At 59.1% G+C, this 11,402-nt stretch overlaps 1 protein-coding gene across 3 annotated transcripts; it reads right to left on the bottom strand.

Moving 5' to 3' along the window:
- Nucleotides 1-1,178: 1,178 nt before the first annotated feature.
- ASL (argininosuccinate lyase) lies at nt 1,179-10,965 on the bottom strand. Of its 3 annotated transcripts, none has more exons than XM_045786116.2 (17): nt 10,847-10,965; nt 10,591-10,645; nt 7,127-7,321; nt 6,447-6,530; nt 6,129-6,185; nt 5,869-5,966; nt 4,602-4,679; nt 4,424-4,501; nt 3,938-3,990; nt 3,514-3,576; nt 3,211-3,325; nt 2,933-3,017; nt 2,762-2,821; nt 2,417-2,500; nt 1,726-1,806; nt 1,477-1,583; nt 1,179-1,367 (listed from the first exon to the last, which is right to left on the bottom strand). In XM_045786116.2, exons 2-17 carry the CDS (start codon nt 10,600-10,602, stop codon nt 1,223-1,225), a joined length of 1,395 nt encoding a protein of 464 aa, XP_045642072.1. In that variant the 5' UTR covers nt 10,603-10,645; nt 10,847-10,965; the 3' UTR covers nt 1,179-1,222. The 3 variants fall into 3 exon arrangements, with proteins under 3 accessions (XP_045642072.1, XP_087724585.1, XP_045642071.1); XM_087868459.1 differs by lacking the exon at nt 10,847-10,965 and adding an exon at nt 1,896-2,014 and having other exon boundaries at nt 10,591-10,840; XM_045786115.2 differs by lacking the exon at nt 10,847-10,965 and having other exon boundaries at nt 10,591-10,840.
- Between the last annotated feature and the right edge of the window lie 437 nt (nt 10,966-11,402).

Here is an 11,402-nt window from a genome sequence, read left to right as displayed (position 1 = left end):
CAGCACTTTGACTCTAATGTGTACAAGAAGCATCTGGGGAGTTTGCTAAAATGCACATTCTGGATCAGGTCAGGCTGGGACCCGGGAGGGGGGTGGTGGTCTGGGGCAATTTTAGGTAACAAGATTCGAGAGACCAGTGATTCTCAAACTTGAACGTGCATCAGAACCACCTGAAGGCCTTGCAAAAACAGATAGCTGGGCCCCCACCTGGAATCTGATTTAGTACGTCTCAGGCCTGAAGGTTTGCATTTTTAAACAAATTCCCAGATGAGGAGGAGGGGAAGGAGGAACCACACTTTGAGAGCCAAGACTCTAGAACATTCTGCGAGCCATGGCTTTGGCCCTTTTTGGAATGTGGCGTGGTGTCCCCACTGCTGGCGTTTTGGCTGTTGAGTTTATGAAGTGTTTCCATTGCTCCCAAGAAACACTTGGGATGGGTTATTCATTCTTCCTTGAGTTTAGCTTTGTTGTTAATAAAACATAAATTTCAGATATTTCTAATCAGGATTTTGGTGACATCTGTGTAGAAGAGGTCTCTGCTGGCCCTGGACTCACTGCTATTGAACATTTACTGTGTACCAGACCTGGCCTCAGGCCCTTTGCAGACTAAATGCAAGTCCTTGACTGCAACATGGGGCAGGCCCCTCCAGGCACTGCCTGTCTGGGGCCCTCACCTCATGGTCCAAAGGAGACATCTTTGCATGTGTATGAATCTCAGCTAGTGCCTGGCATCACAGGCTAGCTGGATGACCGACTTCACCACCAAAGATACCATTCTCCCCACGAGGGCGCAGGACACCCTGTCATGTTCAGGGAAGTGTGGGTTAAGCAAGGGGAGAGTATGAGCAGGGGAGCCTAGAGGACGCTGGGAGGAAGGATAATGAACAAGGACTGACTGAGATAACCAAGCCCATCAGGTACCATCAAGGCTCCAAGGAGGCCAGCCCTCCCAGAACGCTCTAAGCAGGAGGTTACTATGATGCCTGCAGTGAACCGCATAGGGCCTGAGCAGGGCAGAGGTTCTAATGAAGGCAATCCGCTCTCCTCCCTCCCCATCTATGACTACTGCCACCCTTGTCCATTTTCTCTGCTTCCTTGATGGCCCCTACTGCCCACTCAACAGACCCCTGAAAGCCAACCGCTGAGGGAGTCGGGCTGGGCAGGAAAGAAGCAGAGGCTTCCTCTTGGGCCTGCTTTATTCGGGAGCGGGGTGGAGAAGGCTCTAGGCCTGCTGGGCCCGCAGCAGTGCTCGCACCTGGCCGATCTGCCAGTCGACACTGGAGCGCGCCGTGCCACCCAGGGCGGCGTACTGCTCCACGCTGTGGCCGTAGTCCCACACGCGGCTCACGTCTCCCGAGAACAGGGGGCTGGGGGAAAGAAGAGAAGGTGGGCCAGGGCCCAGCAGGGCCACCCGGGGGCCTCAGGGGCCCAGGCTCACCTCCTGGGAGGCAGCAGAGGGAGGGGAGGGGGCCGTACCTGATGGTCTGTAGATCCTTCAGTGACAGCTGGTTTAGGGCGACCCCCTTGGTCTCGGCCATGAACACAGCTTTCCCGGAGGCCTCATGGGCCTGGCGGAATGGCATCTGGGACAGCCGGGATAAGGGCAGCACCGACTCAATCTTCCTCTGATCCCTGTTCTGCCCATGACCTCCCTCACGCGCCCCATCCTCTGCCTAGGGGGCATCCCCATCTCCTCGGCCCTCCCCCCAACCACCCCACACTCACCCCTTTGCGGACCAGGTAGTACGCGAGGTCGGTGGCCAGCATGTCAGGACTAAGAGCCCGTGCCATGTTGTCACGGTGAATCTGAGGGACACCGGTGGGGGGAGTGGTGAGTTCTGGGGACCCTGGGTGGTGAAGCTGCCAGCCTCAGGCCTAAGGGGGGGTACCCTTACCCTGGATGTCCCCAGCCTTGCGCAGATCCACTCTGACCCAGCCTATTCTGCTCTCTCTGCTTGAGCCATTTGCCATCATCACTGATGATGTTTAGGGGTGCTACTGGGGTTGCCCCCAGCTTTAGCGTGCATCAGAAGGACCAGGAGGTGGCGGGTAGTGGGTACAGATGGCCAAAGCAAGAAACGCCGTGAGTTGATTATTGTTGAAGCTGGGGGTTAGTCCATAGGGGTTCCCTATGCGTGCTCTCAACTGTGCATCCTGAGATTTCCCATCACAAATGACTAAAAAAGGAATCTGGTCAGGCCTGTTGATGGGACCCCTAGAGTCTAATCCGCTTCCATTCTACTGCAGCTAGCACCTTTTGTCCCTTCGCTGTTCCCAGGGGCAGGGGCAAACGCCTACCCACCTCCCCCCACCCCCGGATCTTCTGGATGCACCCGCCCTCACCTCCTCGCAAGATCACCTCCTGGCATGCCCATCCCAGAGTGTAGGGGCCTGGGGGAGAAGACAGGGGGCTTGCCTGCAGTGTAGAGATGACGCCCGTGGCCACCTGGAGGACGGCACTCATGGTGTCTGACACTTCAAATACGGCTTCCTTGTCCTCCTGGGAGGCACGTGGCAGGAGGTGAGAGCCCAGCAGCCTTGTCCCCCACGGAGGTATCCCCACTGCCCTCCACTGGGAACACTCGGCGCCTCGTACAACCCACGCCAACAGAGAGGAGACAGTTCTCAAGGGCAGTCAAGGGCTGGGTGCATAGCAGGGGTGGTGGCAGTTCTGCGGGGCCCCTGCCAGGGTGCGCCAGGGCCCTGAGAAATGGGCGGTGTGTGTGCGGGTGGGTCCCTCACCCACGGCCCAGCCTCGCACCTGTAAGTCCTTGTTGTAGGTGCTCGGAAGGCCCTTGAGTGTCATCAGGAGTCCAGCACACTGGGAAAAGAGTGAGAATGGGGAGGCTGGACCTCAGAGCCCATCCTGGAAGTTCCCATAGGACCCTCCCGGTCAGCCCAGAAGCCTTGCCCCGCTCCCCGCCCTGCTCACCCGGCCAAACACTCGCCCCGCCTTGCTCCGGATCAGCTCCAGGCTGTCTGGGTTTTTCTTCTGGGGCATCAGGCTGCTTCCGGTGCTGGGGACAGAGATGCTGGGGCTGAAAGGGCTCCCCGGCCCCCGGGCTGGTCTGCAGGCTGGATCGGGTGAGGTCCAGCAGCAGGCAGTCCAGCAGTCCGGGTCTGCCCCGGGGCCTGGCGGGGGGGGGGGGGCGGAGGAAGGAAGCCATGCGGGTGGGCTCAGAGCTGGGGCAGGACAGGGCCCAGGCTTACCTGTAGGCATCTGAGAGCTGCACAAAGCTGAATTCCTTAGTGCCATAGAGGATGAGATCCTCAGCCATCCTGCTGAGGTGGGTCATGCACAGCGAAGCCCAGAACAGGAACTCAGCTTGTGGGAGGAAAGGGAGAGCAGGCCTTCTGGTGCCCGGGCCTCCCCTCGCTCAGCCTGGAGAAGCCCCAGGTGGAGCAGACACGCGGTGGGAGGAGGCTGGAGAGGTGCCAGGCTAGAGGACAAATCAGAGCACACTGCAGGGGAGCGGCCCTATCGAGGGCAAGCATGCTGGCTCCTAGACTCACCCACAAAGTCGCGCTCACTAGTGGCATCCATGCTGTTGAGGGTGATGGCCCCAAAGTTCAGTTCTGGAGGAGGGGGAGATGGGGAAGGCAATAGGGCTGGGCTGGAGGGTAAGGAGGGGCTTCCTGCACCCCAAATCAGGTTGCCCACCGACGTCCTCCTTGAGACCCTTCTAGGGAGGAGCGTAGGGAGGGACAGGAGTGGGGGAGGGTCTCTCGTATAGGTCCCAGGAAGGAAGCAGGAGCCCTGAGTGTCCCCAGTGCCACGCACCCCTGCCACAAGCCTTTTCTTGCCTCTCTAGCCTCAGTGTCCATAGTTAATAAATGAGGGTTTCAACCAGACCCCTGCCCCCTCCAAGTGTGTGTCTGTGGGAGCTGACAGGTGCTGAGGGGGATCTCCGTGGGGAGGAGGGGCAGGGCACCTCACCTGCTCGGAGCAGCTCCCGGTCCACACCCAGAGGGTTGCCTGCAATGGCCCCGCTGCAGGAACAGGGGATCCCAGGTGACCAGGGCTCCTGGCACATACGCGCATGCACACCCAGAGCCAAGCCTTGCCTGTCAGGCCTGCCACCTAGGCAGCGTGGCTGATGGAACACTTGTCCCCAGGGAGCCGCAATGGCAGACTGTGGGCAACTGGCTGGCTCTCTGGAACCTCTCTGGAGAGCTCTGGCCCCGCTCTGACATACTTGAGAACCCCCCGGTTATCCCCATCTTAGAGAGAGCTGCAGGTCTATGCGGGGTTCCCTCCCTTCCAGGTATGAAGAACCCCGGATGGAGAGGGCAGTTAGTTACCTGGCTGTCTGCCCTGTCCGTGCTAGCTCCCCCTCTTCTGTTGCTCCCCGAGGACCATGTTAACTATGTGCCACAGCCCCCACCCCCAACCAGGTCCTCGGAACACTGGGGCCTTACTCACCTCCCCAGGGGCAGGACGTTGACCCGCTTCTGTACCTCCAACAGCCTCTCAGAATCTCTGGTCAGCGCCACAGCATGGCTGTAGGAAGCCAGGGGGCACGAGGTCAGGGCACCCCGGGGCCCTCCCTTCCATCACAGCCCCTCCACAGCACCCCTGCCCTATGCCCCAGCCCACTCACCTCAGGATCCAGTGGCTCCAGCGGATGGGCTGAGCCCTTTGCAGGTGTGTATACCCTGGGAAGAGGACGTCACGTTCCCTGTGGGGGAAGATTAGGAGCAGGGGCCTGAGGGGCTCAGGAAGTCCAGGCAAGCTGTGCCTGTGTCACCCCACACCCTGCAGGCCTGAGCCCCACCAGGGAAAAGCAGGGCCAGCCTTCCAAGGATCTGCCTGCACAAGAAACCAAGTGATATCCTGGGGACAAACACATCATAAAAGAAGAGACCAGAAGTGGGGGGGGGAGATCCAAGGACTGGGCCAGGGCCGAGGAGCCTCCCCGGAGCAGGACTGGAGAGCAAAGGAGGAGACACAGAAGGGGTACTACCCGGCAGGGGGAGTCGCATTTGTGACCCCTTGAGAAGCTCCCAGGGACTTCGGAAGAGCAGGGGGCACTTTCCCGTAGGCAAGACAGAGACTGAGGTGCTGTACGTGATGTTTTGATTTTTGTTTTTTTCTGCTTAATAAACAGCTTTACTGAGATGTAATTCACCTACAATTCACCCATTTAAACTCTACACGTCAGTGTATACCCATCACCACATCAATTTCAGAACATTTTCATTCCCCCCGGAGAAGAAACCCTGTAGACATTAGCAGTCACTCCCTATTTCTCCCAGCACCCCCAGGGTGGCGGTTCCTAGCCCTTGTTTTCCCCCAGACGGTAAGGTCTGTGAAAGGTCACAGGGAGCTGGGGAAGAGGAAGGGTCAACCCTGTCTCTGACACCAGGTCTGCAAGGAGCAAAGCCAACCCCAAAGACGTGAGGTCACAGGAGCCAAAACTTGGGATGAGGCCCGTGGGAGGCAGCTTTGGCTGTCCTACGCCAGCCACGCTGGGTGGGGACAGGGGGGAGGGATGGCAGACAGAGGGCACAGACCTGGGCTGCCCCAAGCCTACCCAAGCATAGGCAGCCCCTTTCCTTAGGTTCAAGCATCTGCCTAGGGCCTCAGCCTCCTACTTATGAAGCCTCAGAGGGGAGCCTGCCCTGCCTGCTGAGCTCAGCGGACATGGGAGTAGGAAACACGGCAGGAAATGCCCCCATTCCTGGCTGCTTTGGCTTACTTGGTCTAGGAGTTCCAGGACGCCCCTGAACCCCAGGGCCTGGCTCCCCGACCCTCTTCACCCTTGCCACCTAGATCTGGCCTTCAGGGTGCCTGTCTTGGTGAAGAGGAGGCCCTGGCTGCCCTCGTGCCCCTCCCTGCCACCACCTGGGAGTCCACGGGAGACTCACGCCTCTGCCCGGTCCACCATAGTTCTGATGAGCTCCCAGAGGAGGGCGGAAAGTTTAGAGCAGTTCTGCCGCATCCACAGCCTGAGGTCCGTGACCACCTGCGGGGAGGAGAGGGTGGCACTCAGGGAGACAGATGTGTGGCTTCGCTGGGGAGCCAGGGCCACTGCCGAGCCCTAAATCTGCCACCTGGGCTCCCCGAGATCGGGAATGCACAGGGCCCAGGGATGGGGTGGGGCGGGGGGCGTAGGAGCGGGCAGCACCTGGTCATTCCGACTTCGGCCCGTGTGTAGCTTCCCTGCGGTTTCACCGATGAGTTCCTGGAGGTGGAGGGAGGGATGGGGTCAGGGTCTGCCTGCTTGTAGCCCAGTGGGGTCAGCCCAGGCAAGGCCTGGCTCCTCCCAGCCCTGTCACCTTCCCTCCCTACTCCTGGGCACTGCCATCTCTGTGGAGGCCACCTGCTCCGAGGGCTGGCCTGCACTCTGCCACTGATGAAGGGAACAGGATGGCGGTGTTTATGCTCCAAGTGGCCAAGGGCGAGGTGGAGAGGGGAGGCCAGGCGGACAGGGAGGGGGTCATACCTTCAGACGCCGCTCGTTGGCTGTGTGAATATCTTCATCATTGGGGTTTAGCTTGAAGGTGCCCTGAGCCCACTCCTCAGCCACCTGTAGCAGATGGCAACAACCCCAGGTGTCAGGGGTCAGCCATCCACAGCCTTGATCCCACCCCGACTCTGATCACTGAGGGTCTCCGTATAAGAGCTGAGTCCTAGGAGTGCTCCACAGGGAAGTGTAGCCCCCACCCCCAAGGGAGCATCTCAGGCCCAGGTCTCCTTCCCCCATGAGCCACGGGCCATGGAGGCATTAAAAGATGAAGAGAGACACAGCACAGCACATGGTTTAAAGGGCACCTTGACGGGGGCACCTGGGTGGCTCAGTAGGTTAAGCGGCCGACTCTTGATTTCAGCTCAGGTCATAATCTCGGGGTTGTGGGACTGAACCCCGTGTTGGCTCTTCGCTCAGTGGGGAGTCTGCTGCAGATTCTCTCTCTCTTCTTCGCCCTCTGCCCCTCCCCCTGCTTTCTCTCTAAAATAAATAAAGCTTTTAAAAGTTTTTTTAAAAAATAAAGAGCTCTCAATAGACATATCATCACAAGGGAAAATGATGTGCTTGGATGGCCCTACCGCCTGTGCTCGGGACTTGGTAGGAGCCTGGGACCGCGGGAAGGGGCTCTAGGGTGGGCCTCGGGGTGTAGAGGATACCTTGTCCAGTCCACGGAGTATCTGGTCCATCTCAGCCTTGGTGAGGAGCCCCGCCTTCTCCAGGCCCCGGCTGTAGGCCTTGCTGCCCTGCACGTCCACCTCCCACAGGTGCCGGTCGTAGGCAATGGATGAGTTGAACTTCTCCATGATGGGGTCCACTGCGCCCACAAACCGGCCACCCCATAGCTTCCCACTCTGGCCAGGAGAGCAGGAGCAATTAATCTCCTCCCCACCCTTGAGAACAGTGACTCTCACAAAAGGCCCACAGGGGAGTTATCAAGTCTGATGGCAGTGGCAACCAGCAGGCAGGATTATTCTCACTGGACAGATAAGGAAACTGAGGCTCAGAGAGGCTCAGGAACTTGCCCGAAGTCACTCAGGGAGTCAGCGTGGGAATGTGGCTGGACACTGAAGTTAGGGTTCTCTCCCACCCTGTGACACTTGTCTAAGGAAATGATGGCAGGGTACAAGGCACCCTGAGACTACAGCAGAACTTCTGGGACCTGTCCTGCCACTGACCAAGGGGAGAAGTCACGCTGGAATCTGGAGTTTGAATCCAGCTCTGATATTCCAACAATAAGGATAATAATCCTGGCTAACATATATCACATTCTTACTGTGGGCCAGGCATAATTTTAATTGCTTGGAATGCACCAACAGAAACTCTCTGAAGTCGGTACCAATCCTATCCCGCTACAGATAGGGGAAACCAAGGCACAGAGCCCCTGCTGGGGTGGTAGAGCCAGGACTGCAGCCCAGCTATCTGAAGCAGAGTCCGCACACTAAACCCCGTGTTCCACCAGGGCCTCTCTGCTGGCTCTGGTATCCTGAACTTTTGCAGCAGGGACAGGCAAGGGAGCGCCTGAAGGGCCCCATCAGGCTCCAATGGTCTGCATTTCTCTCCCACAGCTTGGGGCAGGGCCTAAGATCCCAACCTCCACCACTCCTTTGGAGAGCGCCTCTGGCACATCTGTTATCATAGGCCTTCTAGAAGGTCACTAGTTGACCCTCTGCCCCCCAGGAGCTAAGGGCAGAGGGGTGGGACAGAGACACCTCTGTTTTGAAAGAGTACAGAGGCCAGGGCATGTGACAGATGGGGGAGGGGTACGGAACACATGGGGAGCCGTCCCAGCCCCCAGAATGCCAAGGAGTAGCAGAGTGCTCCCTGGGTGAAGGTAGGCATTTTACGTCACTGCCAACTTTCCTGTGGAGGGGGGGTTTATAAGTGCTGCTGGGGACGTATGTCCTCCTCTGTCACCCTGCAGTGTCCCAGACCTTTCCTAGCCCCCCGATTGTGAGTATGTATATAACCTCTCTAAGCTGCAGGGTTACCCCTCTGTAACATAAGGGCAATAGCAGTACCTCTCTGCTGGAGTTCTTGTGAGCATTCAATTAGGTAAAATTTCTAAGTGCATACATAGCACAGTGCCTGGCACTCAGTAAATTCTCTTAGTAAGGGAGGGGCCGAGGGCTGCCAGGGGCAGGGTGGGGGCCTCCAGCGCGCTCAGGCTCCAGGCTGTGACCTGACCCCTCATTGCCCGGCAGCCTTGGCTGTCTGAGGACTCTGCCCTGCAGAAGCAGCCTCCGCCCCCCCTCAACCTTTTGAGTTAGATCCGCCCCTTACCCGCCAAGCCTAGACCTTCTGCAAAGCACCACGTGGGTCCCTTTCCTGTCTGCTGGGGTCAGAGGACCAGGGCAGGCCAGTGCCGGTCAGGATTGGGACCAGCCGGCCCCTCAGCCAGGAACCTGGCACCGCCTCCTCCAGCAGGCCCTGGACTCCCTGCCTGGGTTGTTAGTAATAACAACTACTTAACAAGGGAGGCTGCAGCCAAACCAATTAGCACCAACCCACAGGGCAGCCTGGGGCAAGCAGAAGGCACCTGATGCTCTGGTCTCCTGAAGGCAGCCCACTCTGGATGGGCGCCAAGCTGCCACCCCACTGGCAGGCTTAAAAAGACCCCAGAAAGAGGGGGCCGGGGTGGTTCAGTCCGTTCAGTGTCTGACTGTTGGTTTCTGCTCAAAGTCCTAAGATAGAGCTGCTCCGCTCGGCTCCCTGCTCTGTGGGGAGCGTGCTGCTTGAGATTCTCTCTCCCGCTCCTGGCCCCCTATCCCCACCACAAGCTCTCAATCTCTCTCTCAAATAAATAAAATCTTAAAAAAAAAAAATCCCAGAAGGATGTCAGAATGAGGTGCCACCCTGTGGGCTCTGAAGAGAGGGGGAGACCCAATGTGGCAGAAAGGGCCCTCCTCTGACCTAGGGCACATCTGGGCCAGAATGATACCTCTGGGGCAAGGGGGCAGGGGCACTGGTTTGGGCTGGGATGAATGAGCAACAGGCAGTTTAGAATGCACAAGGAAAATAACGTGTTCTTACTGTCAGTATCATTAGCCACCATTTACCGGGCCACCTGCTATGTAGTACGAGAGCCTGGCCCTGTGCTAGGCATGAGGCGGGCACTGTTACCCCGGGAGGTTGACTGACTGCTTCAGAAACCAACTTCGTTTGCCTCCAAAGTCCAGGGCCTGTCGTCCCCACCCCCCCCGCCCCAGCACCATGATCCAGAAACTAGCAGGGCAGGCGTTCTTACCCAGTTTATTCAGATGAACAAACCGAGGTCCAGAGAGAGGAAGCGCCTTGCTAACTAATGAGGACCCAAAAGGACTGGAACCCAGACCTCCTGCTTCCCAGGCCACAGGTACCCTTCACTGGCATCAAGCAAACAGCCCCTTTTACCTGAAAGGTTCAAAGCCCTGACCTGACGATCCAGTACCTTACAGAAGCAGACAGAGATCTATTATTATCCCCATTTGCCAGATAATTCAACTGAGGCCCGAGAAAAGGGACTTGTGCCTAGTCAGTGGTCAGGAAGAGAACCCAGGAGCCCCCTGGCTCTAAGGAAGGGAGGCCAGTGAGACAGGAAGCCACTAGGCACTGGGGCCACTAGGGCCACAGGACATGGTCCCCCACCTCCTGGTTCTTCGCACAAGCCAGAGTCAAGTAGACTGGGCTACACAGAGACAACTGCGGCAGCAGGAGAAGGGGCGCAGGGTGGGGACTAACAGGAAGGGCATCGGGGAAGAAGGAATGAAGAGGTGAGGGAGCTGAAGGAGTGGGCAGCTCCTTTCCTGCCCCCTCGCTGGGAGCACTATCAGGTCAGGTCAGGGCCTTTCCTAGTCTTGTGACTTGGTGAGTGTCACACAGGCTCCTGGGGAGGTGAGGGGAGAGAGCCGACGGTAATGCGGCCACCGGGAAGTCCAGGCACAGGTTTCTCCCAGGCTCCGGCTTGTGCACCAGGAGGTACGCATCGCCTGGAGCCAGCGAAGACGATTACCAGGAAGGTGGCCGGCGGCGGGTCTGGCATCGGGAGATCCCGTGTGCAGGTCACGGCCCTGGTTGGCTCCCAGAGCGCCCCTCCCCCTCGTTTGGAGACTCGGAGGACCTGCGTCCCCGGGGTCCCACTCACCTCCGATGCCATGATGGGCGGTTCCTCGTCGTCCAGGAGCCTGGGTGATCCGGGTCTGGAAGACAAGCCGGGACTGACAACCTCCTCGGCGCCTGGACGGGGTCCCTCGGGCGGGGCCGGCTGCGGGCTCCGGCTCTACGCTTGGCCCCGCGCAGCCTGTGGGGAGGCGGACGTGGGCAGCGCCCAGCGCGCGCGCCACGGTCGTCGGCGTCCTCCGCTCCGCCCGCCGCGCGCGTCCCTCCCGTCCCGCACTCACCACCTCCTGGCCGCGCGGTCAGTCCCCTAGCCAGCCACCTGGCGGGGCTTTTCTGGCCGCGCGAGCGTCAGCAGCTGCCCGGCCCTGTGCCCGCCTCCTGGCGGCGGGCGCACCAATCCCAGGCGGCCTGGCGGAGTGGGCGTTGCCTGCGCCCTCCAACCCTGGCTGTGGGCGGAGCGGCTTCGGGAGTGGCTTAGGATCCAGCGGCCCCAGGGCGGGGGTGAGGGTGGTGAGGGTGGTGCCTGAGCTACAGCGCTGAGGGCCACACACTGTGCCCGGCTTTGGAAACACCCGTCCAGGCCTGGCGGGCTCACAAGGTACATAAGGTGAAAAGGCATGCCCAATCATTCATTCATTCATTCATTCATTCATTCATTCATTCAACAAAAGGTACCGGGCACCTCTTTTGTGCCAGGTAGAGTTGGACACTGAAGAAAAAGAAATGAGCACAAGAAATGATACCTGGCTCAAAAAGCCCTGACAAAGCGTGGACAGGTGTTCGGGGAGCCCTGATGGCAGCACCGAGGGCGGCGTCTATTTGGGGTACTCAGGGAAG

The sequence above is a fragment of the Ursus americanus genome, chromosome 2 (assembly GCF_024610735.1).
Source record: "Ursus americanus isolate L20-20 chromosome 2, mUrsAme1.1.p, whole genome shotgun sequence".
Classification (NCBI taxonomy): domain Eukaryota; kingdom Metazoa; phylum Chordata; class Mammalia; order Carnivora; family Ursidae; genus Ursus; species Ursus americanus.
Note: the sequence above shows the minus strand (reverse complement) of the source record. Positions and strands in the feature narration are given on the sequence as shown.